Source organism: Haliotis cracherodii, unplaced genomic scaffold (genome assembly GCF_022045235.1).
Source record: "Haliotis cracherodii isolate W230 unplaced genomic scaffold, xgHalCrac1.p SCAF_15, whole genome shotgun sequence".
Lineage (NCBI taxonomy): Eukaryota > Metazoa > Mollusca > Gastropoda > Lepetellida > Haliotidae > Haliotis > Haliotis cracherodii.
In genome coordinates, this window is record NW_027266270.1 from 17,841,283 (window position 1) to 17,860,931 (window position 19,649).

A 19,649-nucleotide genomic window follows, 5' to 3' on the forward strand; every position below is an offset into this window, starting at 1 on the left:
ATTACGCTTGATTTACGATTCAAGCGAGAAAAATACCTGTCGCGAAAACAGGTGACATCCGCGATTTTCGCGCCAAAAAGACGGGGAAATTCCATAGAATGACGTGTCAATCACGTGTATATCTCGTTTCCATATTTAGAACGAGATTACACACGAGAAAGGAAGTAGAAAGAGCGATTTTGTAAACACGCTCGCGCCGCCCGATTTATCGGGCAGCCGGGTGTGGGGCTTGGACAGTTCTCGCCCGATTTTTCGGGCAGCCGGGTTCTGGGACACGGTTTATGCTGCCCGATAAATCGGGCAGTCGGGGCGAAAGGGTTAATGCCTTATTATTTATCTTATATATGGATGAAAATCAATTCATCAAGTTATTACAGCCCGGGGTGACGTTGTGGACAATTTGGGTGAAAGAAGTTTCTAATCTGCCAGTCACAAATTATAGTGAGTGAGTGCGTGAGTGAGTATGGTTTTACACCGCTTTTAGCAACATTACAGCAATATCATGGTAGAGCTTCACACATCAGAAATGGGCTTCACACATCGTAGCCATATGGGGTTCAAACCCAGATCTTCAGCATGAAAAGCAACCACTTTAACCGCCAGGCTACCCTACTGTCGTGTCATAATCATAACTCAAATTAATTATACAACAAACTCATTAAAATCAGATCTTAGTGCCCTCTTCAACACTCAAAGACATGAGGACACCCCATTTCAGGTCCTGTAAGAACGACCTGATTTTAATATGATTGATTTTATAACACAAGAAATTGGCAACAAACTAACATCACATATATCTCACATGTTGCACAGGCGGTAATTACGCAACCTACATACGTGGATTTCAGCTTACTGAGCAAGATACAGATGTATATTCAGTGATTCTTTCTACTTTTAAAATACTTTGAGTACAGACTGAGGGGTGTGTATTGGCAGAAACAGTTTCGCAACATATTGCGATAGAGGTATCTGTATTTGGATACATATTGCGACATATTGGAAGATTAAGTGTTTGACACTGATCGACACTGATTGTACATGCAGACCCTATTTATAGTCGCCATGATTTTGTAAACATGGGTCCAGGTGATATAACGACTTGAAGAAAAAAAATCACTTCCGAGACTTCCGAGTTTCCAAACATCATTTGTGAATTTCTGTGTGGGAGTCAGTACACTGTGTCTGAGGGCAATATTCATGTTTAACTGTGGCATGGTATCCAAGTGGGTTAGAACTATGAAATCGGCATTAGTACGGACTAGTACAAGCAGCCACCTGCATGCACATCACTATATAAGTGCAATAATCTTCAATGCGATGTTAAACCCCATTAAACCTCACCTAACTTGATCTGGTAAGCGACGCTCTGATTGGTTGAATGAAAGGTCGTTCTGACAAGAACCGTAACGGTAGGAAAACTAAGATCTGATTTTAATGACCATGAGAGTGAAATTTCTGATCAACAAATATATTAGTGAGTGAGTATGGTTTTTACGCCGCTTTTAGCAATATTCCAGCAATATCGCGGAGGGGGACACCAGAAATGGGCTTCACACATTGTACCCATGTCGGGAATTGAACCCGGGTCTTTGGCGTGACGAGCGAACACTTTAACCACTAGGCTACCCGACAGCCCCAAGAAATATATTAAGCTGAGATAACAAAATTCCTCCCTAATAACTTCAAAAAAAAACAACAACCCATTTTGACCAGGACAGAAACAGTAGCTACACAAAGTGAAATGAATGTACTACACAGACATGACCACATGTCCAGAGGACAATGTTTGCTCTGGAGCTAACATACAGTTCTCCAGCAGCTCTTAGTTATTTGTTTATGTAGTTAGGTGAGGTGTTTTATGAAACTGTCTGTAGTGATAACACAAAGATTTATCACTCGACTTCTGTACTGAATCCCCCACACTGATGAGGGAGTGTTTCATGATCTCCATGCCAAACGTAGCTGTTTCATATGAGGCTGAGAAGCACTTACATTTTTTCTCTTGTGCCTCAAGGACATTTGTAGTTAATTTTTTGTTGTTCAGTTGTATTTTTAATCAACAGTAAGGAGAGGGTCCCATGCATGAAAATCACACATAGTCTCACTACCACTTGTCATATATTATGATCAATAGTAGACACTTAACATACAGAAGTAGCTGTGAAATTTTATATGCCATGTTACAAATGCTGCACCAAACGTTTGGTGCCATGTTACAAGTATTGTACTAAACATTTGGTGCCTGGTGTTACCATGGTTACAAGTATTGTACCAAACATTTGGTGCCATGTTACAAGTACTGTACCAAACTTTTGATGAAATGTTACGAGGATTGTACCAAACATTTGGTGTCATGTTACAAGTGCTGCACCAAACATTTGGCGCCATGTTACAATGAACGTACCAAACAATAATACCATGGGGCCCATGTTATAACCCTAATCTCAAAAATTATAATCTAGGACATCCTAAAAACATAATGGAGCAAGCATCAGGGACAACAGGTCCTTTCTTTTATTCCTGAACCTTGGATGTAAGTTTTCCTGTATTCAATATTCCAAGGGACCAATCATTTATATCTGATGGGCCCTGGCTCAGATTTGTAGAAAAAAATTAAAAGGATGTTTTGAAGAAAAATGTTGCGAAAAAAACATTATATTCGTCTCCTTTCAGAGAAAAAAAGTGCATGTCTTTTATCAGTGACAATAAAAACATCCTGTTGCAAGTAAAAACCCTAATCATTGAGTATGATGGATTCAAAATACAACTTTGAGATGTTAAATTTGTAAGACGTGACAGGCCTCAGGGCCTCATAATGCAGTACATACTGTATACATGGTATCACATCAGACTAACCACCAAGCACATTAGACAGACTTTAGTTCCAGAAATAAATTTCTCTTATTCAAAAATACATATCTACAAAAGAAAAAGTAAAATCCAAATGGAGTCCAGGTCATGCAAAATTTCTAGAGCTGAGTCAATCTAGACTTTCCAAATCATTCTAGACTTGAGTTGGATTACATTTTAAATTATTCCCTTGGGTCTGGATGAGGTGAGGTGAAATGGGGTTTTATGCCATGTTCAAGATTATTGCACTTATATAGCGATGTGCATGCACGTTTGTTCGTTTGTTGTTTAATGCCGCACTCAGCAATACTCCAGCTATATGACGGCAGTTGGTAAATAATCAAGTCTGGACCAGACAATCCAGTGATTGACATCATGAGCATCGAATCGTGCAATCAGGATCGATGATAATATTGCATCAACCGATCCCGTTAGTCTCCTCTTACGACAAGCATAGTCGCCTTTTACGGCAAGTATGGGTTGCTGAAGACCTATTCTGATCTTCACGGGTCTGCATGCACATGTGTGAGTGGCTGCTTAAGTACCTTTAAGTCCAAACTAAAAAGACTGCTAAAACACTAATGCCGACTATATAGTGCTAGCCCACTAAGATACCTTGCCGCAGTTTAACATGAATATCCCACTCAGACAAAGTATACAGGCTCCGAGGCAACCAGTCCTTGTGTAGCCCCCTAATGCCGAGCGCCAGGCAAGGTAACAACAAGTACCATCTTTTAATGTCCTTTGCTATGCCGCGGCCAGGGATTGAACCTATGACCTTCCTCTCTGCCACTAGACCACGGAAGAAGTCCCTTGGGTCTGGGTCAGACAGACATACAGGAGAGTCTTCTAACAACTTCTGACTCAGTTATATGACTCAGTTAATCATAACCAACTCTGCAGGCTAGTATACACCCTTTGTAGTAATATTAACCCTGGTTAATAACAGCCAGCGTTTAGTACTATCTACATACTTAAATAGATATAAAATCATTTCATAAAGGTCAGCAATGTTTGATACTAAACTGGGTCATGGGTCCTTGAGGGTTTCTGTAAGAACGTTTCAAGTTAAAGAACGTGTTTATTTATGTTACTTAATTCCTAACAATAACATGGTTATGACAAAGCAGTGTTAGAAATTAGCACTAGTCCTAGAGTTCTTGCCAAACTGCCCAATAGTCATAGGTGATAGTTAAGGTATCCTAAGGACTAGTAGAAATTTGGAATTTTTACAGGTTTTGCTATATGTTATCATTATAAGGACTAGTGGACTGAAAATGTCAGTTTCTACCGCTGCAAAGACCTCGAAATGTGGCTCACTGGATAGGTTGAGCTGGTGAAAAAGTGTATGAAACTGACTGAATTATTCATGCCACCTGCTTGTAAATACTTACAGTGATTTTGTGATAGAACAGGAAGGAGCTCCATATTCAGCTCACTATGTCATAATTAACATCTGAAAGTTTACAAGAGAAAGGAGGAGGGCAGAGATGAGGAGAATATTGCCCCAAGACCTAAACTGAGGTAGTTTTTATGTCAAATTTCATGCTGACTCAATGGTGCCATCAGCTCAGAGCAAGAGGGGCGGTCAGGTAGCCTAGTGGTTAAAGCGTTAGCTTGTCACGTCCAAGACCCGGGTTCAATTCCCGACATGGGTACAATGTGTGAAGCCCATTTCTGGTGTCCCACTGCCGTGATATTGCTGGAATATTGCTAAAAGAGACGTAAAACCATACTCACTCACTCACTCACTCAGAGCAAGATGTTTCTAAACATGATCAGTACCTGGAGGATTCTAATTAGCAAGAGCTGTGGGAATAGGACTATTTGCACTGAAACAACTATCATCTTACGGATACTCCACAGCAGGTCGACTTTTATGTCCTTGCACAATGTTTGTTTGTTTGTTGTTTAACACGTTTGTTGTGAGGGTACGATGATATGCTTAGTCTCAACCAAGTCACTGATTCTGACGACCTGATCCACTTGGTCGCCTCTCACGTTGGTTGGTTGGTTTGTTGTTTAACTCCGTGCTCAGCAATATTCCACCTACATGAAGGCGGTCTGTAAATAATTGTTTACAATCCAGTATTAATATCATGAGCATCGATCCACGCAATTGAAGATCCTGGGTAGAATAGGTCCTCTGAGGCTGAGCAACCCATGCTTGCCGTAAAAGGCGACTATGCTTGTTGTAAGAGGCGACGAACGGGATCGGGCGGTCAGGCTTGATGACTTGGTTGATGCATGTCATCCATCCCAATTGCGTGGATTGATGCTCATGATGTCAGTCACTGGATTGCCTGGTTCAGGCTTGGTTATTTACAGACCACGGTCATAAAGCTGGAATATTGCTGAGTGCGGCGTTAACAACAAACAAACAAACATAACAAACAGCCTTTGTTCTCCTCTGTATATCACAAATCGCCATATTAAGCTCCCTGCTCCAGTAGGCGCCACCCGACCAGCTTCAAGAACAATCTGTAAGTAATCTAAGTGCCCCCTACAAAGACCAAACATTTACATGACAGTTGATATCTTCCTGTGTATATCTTATCTTTTTTTCAGTGAAGAACAGCGTATAATTGCCTTGTCATGATGCATAACCATTACAGCTAAGTCTGTTCATTCATTACCGTGCCATCTCTCAAATATTTCATAATCTAAATATATTTAACTTGAGCATGCTTTGAATCAGGGAAGGGTGACCTGGCGCTATTGGTCAACATCTTATTATGTGGGGTAGAAATAAACTTAAATTGATCAATACAAACGTAAGATTTGAGATTAAATATAAGTGAACGAGTGAGTTGGGTTTAACGCCGCTTTTAACGAACGGTATTCCAGTCATATCATGGCGTGTCAGCTTAATGTGGGAGGAAAGCCCGAAGTGATGCAGGTCTTGGACGTTTATCACTTCGGTGAAACCCATGAGCACGGGTATGGTGCTGACAAACCTCGAAACATAATCGGGGCAAACCGGGTTTGGAACCCACAATCATAGGTTTCTGGCGTGCCCAAGGGACGCAACTCTGCACGGAGAATCGCGGCGCCTTAGAAGACTGGGCCACCCGTGCCCCCCTTAAGTTAAATATAAGTAGAGATGAGGATTTACCATCTAAATTGTATTTCCAGTTCTGCTAGGCATTGTTTTAAATGCAGTAATTAAGATTACTGTGTATATTTTATCATAAACTAAACTGGAAATAGCAATCACGCATACCAATAATTCGGATAAAAAATACACAATAACTTCAAAGAATATTGATGCAATGATCGTATTGTATTTGAAACTATTATTTTATCAGAAATAATATATTCCAATATCATGTTATTATAGTTGCAGCTTTTGCTAAATATATTTAAAGTAATAATAGAAATATGCGAAGCACTTTGGAACAGCTGACTGATATTGCCGGATATTTTTTACAAAGGGGACAGTTTGACGTCGCCATTGAAGACTTCCAAAAACACTGTTGACCTGTTGACATTTTACCTAACAGTCAAACTGACATATCTATCCATTCTCTGTCAAGTAAAGTTAATTTCAAGGCGTTAAAATCGGTAATCTGACCGTGGGTGCGGTATATAACGGTGAGTCACTTCACACAAGATTTAGCGGAAATTAGTGTTAACAATAGTGAATGAAACTTTAAATAAATTTAATAAAAATAGATTACAAACATAAGCTGTTAAATGATCAAAAGAATTACATGTAAACAAAACCTCATCACATGGTACAAGAACTACAAGATGAGTTTTGTATATTCATACTGGTAGGGGCAGTATTTCAACCAGGAGTCAGGAAAGTCTAGAGTGATGCAGAAAATATATTAGACTTACACTTAGCAATGTTTGATACAGTGAGTGAGTGAGTGAGTTGGGTTTAACGCCGCTTTTAACAGTATATCACGGCATGTCAGCTTAATGTGGGAGGAAAGCCCGAAGTGATGCAGGTCTCAGACATTAACCACTTCGGTGAAACCCACGAGCACGGGTATGGTGCTGACAAATCTAGAAACATAATTGGGGCGAACCGGGATTCGAACCCGCAATCATAGGTTTCTGGCATGCCGAATGGACACAACTCTGCACAGCGAATTGCGGCGCCTTAGACGACTGGGCCACCCGTGCCCCCCAATGTTTGATACAAACAAACAACTCCATTTGAATTGAGAGTGAGTGAGTGAGTATGGTTTTATGTCGCTTTTAGAAATATTTCAGCAATATCACGGAGGGGGGCACCAGAAATGGACTTCACACATTGTACCCATGTCGGGAATCCAACCCGGGTCTTCTACGTGACGAGCGAACGCTTTAACCACTAGGCTACCCGACCGCCCCCATTTAGATTGAGAAGGAGCCCTGGTAGGAAAGTAGATTCAGAAGCTGTGAAAAATTGGACCCCCTTGACCCCCATCTTGATCCACCAAATTGATCCACCAATGTTAAAGGACTGTGAGACGCACAAGCTATGAATGTTCAGCACTGGGTACAACAATCCAGACCAGGAAATCATAATAGGTGAAACTCTGGGCTTGAACCCAGGACCTGATAGATCGTCATGGATCCAGATTGAGAGTCACAGAGTCCATAGTCAATGATAGTACGTCAGGTGAAACGCGATACTGATGAATGAACCATCCAGCCAATACATCTGTACTACTATCATCGCATGACGAACAGGCCGAACACTTATCAGCTTATCTGCTGTGCAGTCCCTTCAACACAACCTAAAATAGACTTGCTTGAAAGAAACCAACTGATTATTAATCTATCATATTTGCGATGTACAAGACAGTAGATGCCAAAGATAACATCATTCTAACCTATACTTGCTACAATGAGTCAGACATATTCTCTCACATTTGTGATCAAAATCAAGAAAACATGATGCTTTAGACCCTTTATAACAAAACCTAGACTTGCAATAAGGAAATTGACAAATTCTGGAGGACAGGAGCAGATACAACAAAATATTTCTAACACAATATCTAGACTTGCTATGAAGAAAATTATGTATTCTCTCATATATGTGATGTACAATCAAGTATGATGCTATAACTAAACCCACCAACACACAACCTAGACTTGCAGTAAAGAAATCAACAAGTATTTATCTTTTATATCTGTGGTGTACATGGAAGTAGATGTTTAATACACAACAATATCCATCAAATGAAGACCAAATATTTCCTGTTTCAACTCTGACTTACTGTAATGATAATGTAATGAGATTAAAGTACCAGAAGTTTATAAAAAGTTATATGAAATATTATTACACAAAACATCTCTCTCCTCTAAAAGGTTTTATTCCTGATGCTCAGATATGCTTTTTTATAATCTAGATTGGTATTACTTTTATAAAATACCCATGTTCCAGTCGTGGTGCCGGCGGAATAAATGCAGCCATGAGAGCCAGATTCCCTGTAGATCAGCAACCAACACGAAACAAACACGCTGAAGAAGACCCAAGTCTTATCTTATCTTTATAACAGTGAAACCAGCAGTGAACAAGACTCAACACTACAGAAACATATCATAGAGTGAAACTGGCATGAAATGCACTCGACCACAGTCTGCTCCCTACCTGAGGTTCACATTGGGAGAGTGAAATGAACACGCAACATACAAGAAACCGACACCCACCTTGACACAGCAGATTCCTTCCTCGACAGTACATCCATGGCTTACACCTGAATCATGTGACCAGTCCTTGAATACACTACGCTATCAAGAGTTCAGCTCAGGTGAGTAATGGATGTAGCGACAGGTGTGCATGTCGTTAGTGACAGGTAAGTGGTGAGGGATGGCTGTCAATCACCCAAGGATCACTGGGTCAGCCACGTAACAGTATTATAACCCCGAGGAGGGGATGGAGAAACAGCCTGACTAGCTTAGGTCTACACTTCTCACACTGACTCTGTTCCTCAATGCTGGTGTTTATGCTGGCTGTAGTCTCATTGGGTGCCGGTAACATGAAGTGTTGCTCAAGGGGCTGTCTACTTGTGTAGAATTACTAAGTGTTATGCTGTAGCTTGGCTTCATAATTCCTCATGCTCATAAACTAATTAATCTGAGATTGACTTACAGACCCAGGAGCTGACTTCACTTGACAGGCTTCATAAATGTTGAACCTTTCTTTCACGATTTTTTACAACATTACCACTCAAAAGTTGAGGATGATTCATTTTTTTTCATATTTCTATAGTTAAGCTGTCATGTCATGAAAGAATAAACTTTAGTCATATGAAAGAATAGTGTTGTCCTTGACTTCTTTGAGTGGTACACCAAGCATCAATATTGAAGGGGCATAATAAAATAAATTTCAACTTCCAAGAGTGAAGTGGAATGAACCATTTTGTACCCACATTAACTGTTACCGTATTCGACGTAATAAGCGCCCTGCTCTAATAAGTGCCCACGGTGATATTTGCTAATATATTGGCTGGTGAACAATCCCAATTAGCACCCCTTCTGATTGATCAATGTACACAAGACTAATTTATTCGCGTATGATATGCACTCGTGTGTTATATGCACCCTTAATTATGGGCAATTAAATTCTGAAAAAATATATCTCTCGTATATAAACATTTCAGGCTGTCAGCATAAACTACGAACTTTATCTTCCAACTCTGTTTTTTTCACCGAAATAATATTCTAATAAGAGCCCACTATTTCTAATTTTTAGAGCGCCAATACGGTACCTGCCATGTCAGCGTTAGAAATTGGCACTAGTCCTATAGTCCTTGCCAAACTGCCCAATAGTTAAGGTATCATAAGGACTAGTAGAAATTTGCCATTTTTAAGGGTTTTGCTATATGTTATCATTATAAGGACCAGTGGACTGAAACAGTTAGTTTCTATCCCTGCATGTATTGCAAGTGTATGGGCTTTTCCAGTTTAAAACATTTTTTGCATCCAGCCAGTATGACACAGGCATAAACAACACGTTCTTCAACTGTTAAGTATATATTTTACTTGATGCTAATGAATCTATACTTAATTCTGATAATATTCTTAGTTGAATAAATGGAACTAGTTCTACAACTTTTTCTTTATTTTTCATAGGATATCAATATTTGAACCTAAGAAATATCATACGTAGTCTCTTAATATAACTAAAAACTTTAAAAGTATAAACACAAAATCATAAAAGCTGGGATTTCTACAATCTTATGGAGCAGTGGGGAAGCCTAGTGGTTAAAGTGTACGCTCGTCATGCAGAAGACCCGGGTTCGATTCCCCACATGGGTACAATGTGTGAAGCCTATGTCTCGTCTCCCAAGGAGAGATATTGCTGGAATATTGCTAGAAGCAGCTTAGAACCACACTCACTCACAATATTAATTCATGTTGAGTTATGAATAATGAAATCACGATAATGTGACAATACTTGCAAAAAACATAACTACTACTCATAGGACAGTTTGAAAAATAAATCATCAAGATTTTTCTGAGATGCATTCAATAAACAATAATTACATGATAGGGCCAAACTGACCCAATTCAAATCCACGTGAGAAGACATATTTACAGTATATATATATATAGACACACACACACACTCACATCAGTATTCTATGTGTATATCCAAACATAATCCTAAGTTCTATTTAAACAGTTCCTCAAGCAAACAAGACCTGCACATGTCCACAGTTGACATATAGCATTCCACTTGCACTTAATCGGCATGCCAACCCACATATGGCTTATGTTACAAAGATATACATATTCATGAAAACTAAAATAGGTCTACCTCACAACAGCGACATTTATATTTCTTGTTGCTATCGAGAGCATGAATTCTTACATCATTGTATGCGTATATGTCTTGTGACTGCAAGCGTGTCAAGGTCACCAGTGTATTTGGTCATGAGTTAAATTCAAACAGTGAGACAGCAAATTTGTTTAATGGTAAATTTTAGACCTTATATTTCATAATGTTCAAGCTAAGAGTGATATAATGTTCGACAAATCAAAACTTGAAGAGAAGCTTTATTTGTAAATGTTGAAATGAAAATGAGTGAGTGAGTGAGTGAGTGAGTGAGTGAGTGAGTGAGTGAGTGAGTGAGGCCCCACTGGGAGCATGTGTACCCTGGTAATATATTGTGAGTGAGTGAGTGAGTGAGTGAGGCCACACTGGGAGCATGTGTACCATGGTAATATACTGTGTTTCCCCAGTGAGTGAGTGAGTGAGTGAGTGAGTGAGTGAGTGTGTGAGTGAGTGAGTGAGTGAGTGAGTGAGTGAGGCCACACTGGGAGCATGTGTACCATGGTAATATACTGTGTTCCCCCAGTGAGTGAGTGAGTGAGTGAGTGAGTGAGTGAGTGAGTGAGTGAGTGAGTGAACCCATAGAGGATTTATTCAAAGTATGTACACCAGCTTTAATGTTTATACCTCTATAAACATGATAAACACAAAAACATGCTCAGTCAACTGTTAAGTCTCTACAAGTCCTGCACCATGACTGTGGAATATATTTATTTTATGAAAACAAAACCAATCTAGATATATATACAAAAGCAAGTCTAGCCAGCCCATCAGCTATCGCTATTTCATCCGGAAATCTGCAAATCAGTATCAGGAAAATTATTTGTTTTAATTTTAGAGGAGAGAAGTGTATTATGTAATATAAGATTTCATAGACTATATATTAGTCTAATTCTCTACAAACTGTTGTTATAAGCATAAAGATTCACCGAAGGAAATATTTGTGTCAAGCTATTATGTCAACAGGGTTAGAACTAAACTCAAAAGCTTTACTAGCCCGGGTAAACATAAAATGCCCATGTCGTGTTACAACAATGGGGAAAAGGAGAAATTTGTACTAGCCCACAGGAATTTTTACTTGCCTCGGGCTAGCGGGCTAGTGTTGATTTCTAACTCTAGATCAAACATGCAAATAAAGTAATGCTCAAAAAAAAGTCTTCGGAAAATGCCCTGAATCAATTTCTTTATGCTGACCCTTCAGGCTCAGTTGGAAGGTCCTGAGTCAGTTTCTCAGGGACTTCTCCATCACACTGTTCTCAGTATAATCTTTCACAGAGCATGAAATTCTACATCATTATTTCAGTGCGGATTCACCATATAATAATAACCTAAACCAACTACGACCAATAATTTAAAGCTATTTCGATCTGTCCCCAAGGAAGCCTTTTATGTGTTTAACATGAGTGATTTGGCTTCGGTCGAGTGGGCGAGTGCTGCAGTCAGGACAAGTCTCAATGTAAAACCTCCAATACAGTATTTCAGTAATAGCACAGCTTGATGTGGGAGGAAATCCTGAAGTGATGCAGGTCTTAGATGTTTACCACTTTGCTGAAACCCACGAGCGTGGGCATGGTGTCGACAAACCTGGAAATATAATGAAGGTGCATCTGCGATTCGGACCCACAATCGCAGGTGTCTTGAATGCATCAGGGATGCAACTCTGCCAGCGAATAGCAGCACCTTAGATGAGTCTCGGGCCACCTGTGCCCCTCAGTCGTCTAACAGGTTGAAGCCACATATAATCAACAATCTAATCAATAATCTGGTTATTCTGTAAATAGTCTGTGGCTCCTTTTCAATTTAATTGACATTATCTGTTTCTATTAAACTTATATTTTCAGAGACTAGGTTGGTTGGTTGGTTTGTTGTTTAATGCCACACTCAGCAATATTACAGCTATATGACGGCGGTCTGTAAATAATCAAGTCTGGACCAGACAATCCAGTGATTGATAGCATGAGCATCGATCCACGTTATTGGGATCAATGACATGTATCAACCAAGTCAGCGAGCCTGACCACCCGATCCCGTTTGTTGCCTTTTACGACAAGCATAGTCGCCTTTTACGGCAAGCATTGGTTGCTAAAGACCTATTCTACCCCAGAATCTTCACGGGTCTCAGAGACTAAGCATTGGAATATTCTGAGAGTAGCAACATATTTTTTACAATTTTTCTGGAACCCTGATTTTCAGATAAAAGTCTCCCAAACAAGCCAACAATTGAAATCAGGAAGTACGCCTGAAGCATTGGCAATCATGACGAATCAAAACAGAAATGGAATTGGGAATTTGCACAAAAATTCCAAACCTTGAGTGACTAAATATCTGTTGGCAAAATGTAGCCAATTCTATATAAGCTGTTGGAGAATTTCCCCATCACACTGTGTAAGTTGCAGGGGCAGAGTACAGTACAGAACTAGCTGCTGTGAAACTATAAATAAAGTGCCATGAAAAATGTTCCCGCTAGCTCACATGCATGTGCATGAGGTACAGGTAGCAGGATACTTTTACATGTACTTGTAAAACTGATTATATTTATCTGACAGTGAAATGGACTTCTGTCCAAATTCTGAAGATTTTATAGTGTGTGATAACAGCCAAAATACAGCATTAATGGCTGATTAAAGGCTATGGCATTTGCAAGAATTAGAAACTTCTCATAATACTAGCTGCTGTGAAACTGGAGTAAAGGTAAATATTTTTGTGTTTGAGTATGTTCACATGTCTGTAGTGAGTGAGTGAGTGAGTTGGGTTTAACGCCGCTTTTAACAGTGTTCCAGTTATATCACGGAGTGTCAGCTTAATGTAGGAGGAAAGCCTGAAGTGATGTAGGTTTCAGACATTTACCACTTCGGTGAAACCCACGGGCACGGGTATGGTGCTGACAAACCTAGAAATATAATCGGGGCGAACCGGGATTCGAACCCACAATCATAGGTTTCTGGCGTGCCCGAGGGACGCAACTCTGCACAGGGAATCGCGGCGCCTTAGATGACTGGGCCACCCGTGCCCTCTCACATCTCAGTAAAGAAGTAGGCTACACCACGACTCAGTTAATCCAAACAATTACAAATAATTTGAAATGTATAAGCTAATATTCCTGACAACCTTTATATGACATCATTGCTGAGATCATCTCGTTCATACAAAAATTACGCATATTGAGTCGATTGAGTTTTGTTCTGGACCATCAAATGTTACGATAAAACATTATAATGGTCAAAAACAATATTGTACATGCATATATTACACATGTATTCATGCTTTAATACACATATTGCTCAATACATGGCCAAGTAAAACAAGTAAAGGGTGACAACCTATTTGACAACAATGTCTGGAGCATCAAAGTCAGATGAAACTGGGAAATGTACCATGACATCCAGTTTAGGTGAGCTAATTATTTTACCATGTCATCATGAACAGTTGAAAATGATGGTAAATTAAACTATTAATCTATTATGGTAAATGAATGAAGTATATACATGTGAGCAAGGTTTAACATTGATCAGTTTGGTAATAATATAGAAGAATGCCCTTTCAAAAGTTGATAATATAATGAAAACATACTTTTGCCATAAATTTGTCTCCAGCAAAATGACTGTGTGTGTGAGCATGGTGAGTGAGGTTTTTTAACCCTGCTTCAAACAGTATTTCAGTCAATGATGCCAATGCTTGTCGTAAGACACGACTAACAGGATCGGGTGGTCAGGCTCGCTGACTTGGTTGATGCATGTCATCGTATCACAATTGCGTGGATCAATGCTCATTATGTCAATCACTGGATTGTCTGGTCCAGACTTTATTTACAGACCACATCATATAGCTGGAATATTGCTGAGTGTCGTGTTAAACAACAAACAAAGAAACAAATCTTGATGAGGTGAGGTGAAATGGAGTTTAACGTCGCATCCAAGATTATTACACTTATATTGCAATGTGCATGTACGTGTGTGTGGCTGCTTGTACTAGTCCGGACTGATGTTGATTTATAGTGCTAGCTCACTGAGATACCATGCCGCAGTTTAACATGAATACCCCACTCAGACACAGTATACTGACTCGGAGCCGACCAGTCCTTGTTTTAGCCCCATAATGCCGAGCGCCAGACAGGGTAACAACAAGCACCATCTTTTAAAGTCTTTTTTTATGACACGGCCGGGGATCGAACAATGAACCTTCCGGTCTCCAGGCGGACGCTCTACCACTAGAGCACGAAGGCGGTCCTCAAATCTTGATGAAGATAACTAATGATTATCCATGGCAATAGAAAGGACATAGGAAGCTGTGTTTAGGCCAGCTGGTTACACAACATACAACCATGCAGTGTGTAGTGTACAACAGGTACAGCCTGTCACTTGACAGAGTGAGTGAGTGAGTTGGGTTTAACGCCACTTTTAAAAGTATTCCAGTTATATCGCAGCGTGTCAGGTTAATGTGGGAGGAAACCCCGAAGTGATGCAGGTTTCAGACGTTTACCACTTCAGTGAAACCCACGAGCACGGGTACGGTGCTGACAAACCTAGAAACATAATCAGGGCGAACCGGGATTTGAACCCACAATCATAGGTTTCTGGCGTGTCCAAGGGACGCAACTCTGCACAGCGAATCGCGGTGACTTTGACGACTGGGCCACCCGTGCCCCTGTCACTTGACAGAAGCAGGAGAACATTCATATCCCATAACTGTCATCTGGTGTGAAACGGCCGTAACACTGAAACAGTCAACACTGTGTTAACATGTTACACCATCATTGAGGCTACAAACTTCCTGGTGTTGTCAGCTTTATAGTCCTCTTTGACAAAGCCATGGGTACTTAGAGTTGAAAAGAAGTGGGACAGTGGTCATGGCTGAACACAGGAACTGTAATTAGCCTATCAAAGTATCTGTGCATTGCAGTAGTTGGTGCCACGTATCATATTTTAAGGTCACGCATCACTACAGATATATCCCAGGCCCTTGGTTGATCTTTTCATCCGACTTCTATCTCGGTCTATGAATTGTTTTCAATGAATCCCCTCGGTCTATCGCTTTCAATAAATCCCCAGGTCTATCATTTTCAATAAATCCCCAGGTCTATCATTTTCAATGAATCCCCCTCGGTCTATTGTTTTTAATGACTCCCTTCGGTCTATCATTTCAATGAATCCCCTCGGTCTATCGTTTCCAATGAATCCTCTTGGTCTATTGATTCAATGAATCCCCTCGGTCTATCATTTTCAATTGATCCCCTCAGTCTATCATTTTCAATTGATCCCCCGGTCTATCGTTTCCAATGAATCCCCTCAGTCTATCATTTTCAATGAATCCCCTCGGTCTATCATTTTCAGTGAATCCCCTGGGTCTATCGTTTCCAATGAATCCTCTTGGTCTATTGATTCAATGAATCACCTCGGTCTACCATTTTCAATTGATCCCCTCGGTCTATCATTTTCAATTGATCCCCTTGGTCTATCGCTTCCAATGAATCCCCTCGGTCTTGACATGGTTTGTTAATCATTAAAAAAATAATACATTTATATACTGCACTTATCAAGGTACTAGTATCTGCTCAAATGCGACAATGACCAGTGAAAACAATACTATCAAATTAAATATTTATTAGAGTGTTGTCATTGAAAGAATCCACTCGGTCTATCGTTTCCAATGAATCCCCTCGGGATTGCTATATCTTTCCAACCAACTTCTCCCTCGGTCCATCTATCCAGCCGATTCTCCCCTCATTCTACCTCCCCATTGCTTTTCTACAGTCACTAAGATCTTTCTAATCAACCATTATAGATGTCTACTCTTGCAATCTTTCATGCCACAAAGAACTTCCACTGACCTCTGGCTTCAGACAAGTGGGAAAAACTACAGACTGATAGATCCCAATACATGTTCAACACTCATACACAACATCTTGCAGACACAGTCATTTCAAACATGGGACAATTGTGTGTATCAATTACCTTCCTCTGTCAAACATGGGACAATTGTGTGTATCAATTACCTTCCTCTGCAGGTTATTTGTATTTTCAATTACATACAGCATAAAATGCAGTCGTCTGATTAAAGGTGTACATAAACAGGAAAAAATCATTTGATCATCCCTTCTTAACGTCAGACATTCTCCGCCAACTGGCTGTCTGCCTAATCATCAGATGGAAAGTTTCATTGCTGACATAATGTTATACTTTTTCTCTCCTGCTGTGCCCTGTGGAAAAATAATAAATAATTCCCTGAAAAAGAGACATTCCTAACTATCTTGCTCATGCTTTTCAACATTGTTCACCCCTTGTCAGCATGTTGAGGGAGAAATTGTAAAACACAACAAAATCTCACTGAGGGCTGTCTCAAAACATCTCATTCCCTTTTCTTTCTTTTTTCGATGATTAGGAGCCACTAATGTGTTCTGAGTATGTTGAGTCTGGTCAGGTTTCTCTCTGTTCAGTCCATGCCAAATTTATAAGTCCACTTATCAGCACAAGAATCTACTGAAAATATTGTCAAAAGTTTCAGATATTAGACTCAAACATTGTTGCAGACTGCTATTCTTATAGGTCTCTTCTCACATTAAAGTTATCAAATGTACCGAAACTGATAATTTACAAAACATAAAATAATTCCCTTGACAGATTTTGAGACAACCCCTTGATTACAAGCTACAGGTAAGTTCCTACCTGAATGGTGGTGGTCCCTGCCAATAGTCGCCCCAGACCCGATGACTGACATGGTGCCGGTGCTGGGGCTCTTGTGATGCATTCCGATATCTTGAATGGCTGCGTCAAGATCACGGGAATCTCCAAAACTACCTGATCTGGCCATCACAGCGCAGTGGAACACTGTCTTCCTTTAATTTTTTATCCACAAAATATTACCTGCAATAATATTATTTTTTGCAATCAACAGTGTTTCCGATGTTTTTTGTATGAGTTGGTCTTCACTGAACCTTACTGGCACCTATAAAAACATTTGTTTGCTTGTTGTTTAACGCCGCACTCAGCAATATTCCAGCTATATGACAGAGGTCTGTAAATAATCAAGTCTGGACCAAACAATACAGTGATTGACATCATGAGCATCGAATCCACACAATTGTGATACAATGACAAGCATCAACCAAGTCAGCGAGTCTGACCACCTGATCCTGTTAGTCACCTCTTACAAAAAGCATGGTCGCCTTTTACGGCAAGCATGGGTTACTAAAGACCATAATTCTACCCCAAATCTTCACGTGTCTATAAACAAGTAAACAAGTTTTTGTGTTTCACACCATCACAATAATATCATGGCAAGGCTGTTTTATATCAGAGGAATTGCAAAATATATATCGCAGCGACAGTCATTTTGGTCTTAGGTGCAGGAATTTGTTATATTGAGTTGCATCCCTTATTTATGCCAGGATCTGCTGAGCGCAGGTTCAATTCCAGTTTTGGCTATGCTGCTTTCAAGAGTATTTCGGTTATATCACTGGGTGTCAGCTGGTGGGAAGAAAGCGTGAAGTGATGCAGGTGTCAGATGTTTACAGGTGTCAGATGTTTACAGGTGTCAATGTTAACAAGTGTCAGATGTTTTCCACTTTTGTGAAACCAATGATTGTGGCAGAATGGGGTTTAACGTCGCGTCCAAGATTATTGCACTTATATAGCGATGTGCATCTACGTGTGTGTGTTTGTGTGGCTGCTTGTAGTAGTCCGGACTGATGCCAATTTATAGTGCTAGCTCACTGCTATTGGATATTGGATATCAAAAGACACGAGGGTGTGATTTTATTTATCATCCAACATCATTCTTTGTACTTTTTCAATTTGTAGACAGTAATTAGCAGCGTCTTCACTGTAAAAAGTACTGCTAACAGCTTCAGTAGCAGAGCCATTAGTGATGTCATTTGATTGTGACGTCACAATGGTCTGCAAAGCATTGTGATGTAATTTCACTATCTACACTGTAGATATCGCTTGATCTCATCCAAGCCATATCTCCTGTGAGAGTCAGTTTTGGATGATAAATTGTTATAACTGCAGTGTTGAAGGTCACTCACTAAAGTACTGATATAATAAACCGTTTAATCACAAGAAAGTTAAACTACTATTGACAACAAATTCCTACTGCTGTCAATATCAAAATCTACATAGTCAGACCGTATCATATTTCATATACATTAAAATCATTAAATGCTACCAGTCCTTTCATGCTAGCCAAATGCCCACATATCATTCAACCATGAACCAACCAAGACAAAATCAAAATCACAGAAACACCAAGAAAACCCTTCGATCACAACAAGGCATTCGATGAGTTGTCAAATTAGAAAATATCTTACCGCCACAAGACAGAGGCAGCTCAATACGTTCGGGAACAGCAGAGCTAGCTTCAATAGCGCAATCAAACTGATCATGACACAACCCAACCTCATGCAAACATCTGTCACATTGTGTATTGATCTGAAATCTACAAGCCTCTTCCATGAAACACAATCAATAGCAAGTCCCATATACTACATACAGCATTCTAATTTTGCAAATGGCCTCATCAAATGCACATTTCTTGAATTTGGCTGAGAGTAAGAAGGAGGAAGGAGAACAGCGAAGCTATCGTTGATCCATGTGCGTGTGTAAACATGCAATATCTGCCATAGTTACCTTGGTTATGAGATTATACAAGTGCAATCTACATGACATATACATATGTATATTGCACACCGTCAGTTTCTGGGTCAAGTCTCACTGGTCAAATATACAGAGGAATTAGTGATCCAATCAATAGAACTTATGATGAACATGATAAACGGTTTTCACCTAATCAAGATAAATGAGATTTTTTTTCATTTTCAGTCAATTAATGATATATTTATACTACTCAAAAGAGTTAAGGACCACTTAATTCTCTCACATTATATAGTTAATCTGTCATAATACTCAAAAGAAGTTTAGAACCACCCGATTCTCACACATTACTATAGTCAATCTGTCATAATACTCAAAGGGACGGTCGGGTAGCCTAGTGGTTAAAGCGTTCGCTCGTCACGTCGAAGACCGGG

The 19,649-nt window shown here is 39.8% G+C and overlaps 1 protein-coding gene across 1 annotated transcript in view; it reads right to left on the reverse strand.

Moving 5' to 3' along the window:
• The window catches only part of LOC139462337 (oxysterol-binding protein-related protein 8-like), a 135,766-nt gene extending 116,774 nt beyond the window's left edge, over positions 1 to 18,992 (reverse strand). The window contains 2 exon segments of the mRNA XM_071243988.1: positions 17,290 to 17,487; positions 18,933 to 18,992. Of these exon segments, the coding sequence (XP_071100089.1) occupies positions 17,290 to 17,434 (145 nt within the window). The 5' untranslated portion in view covers positions 17,435 to 17,487; positions 18,933 to 18,992.
• Between the last annotated feature and the right edge of the window lie 657 nt (positions 18,993 to 19,649).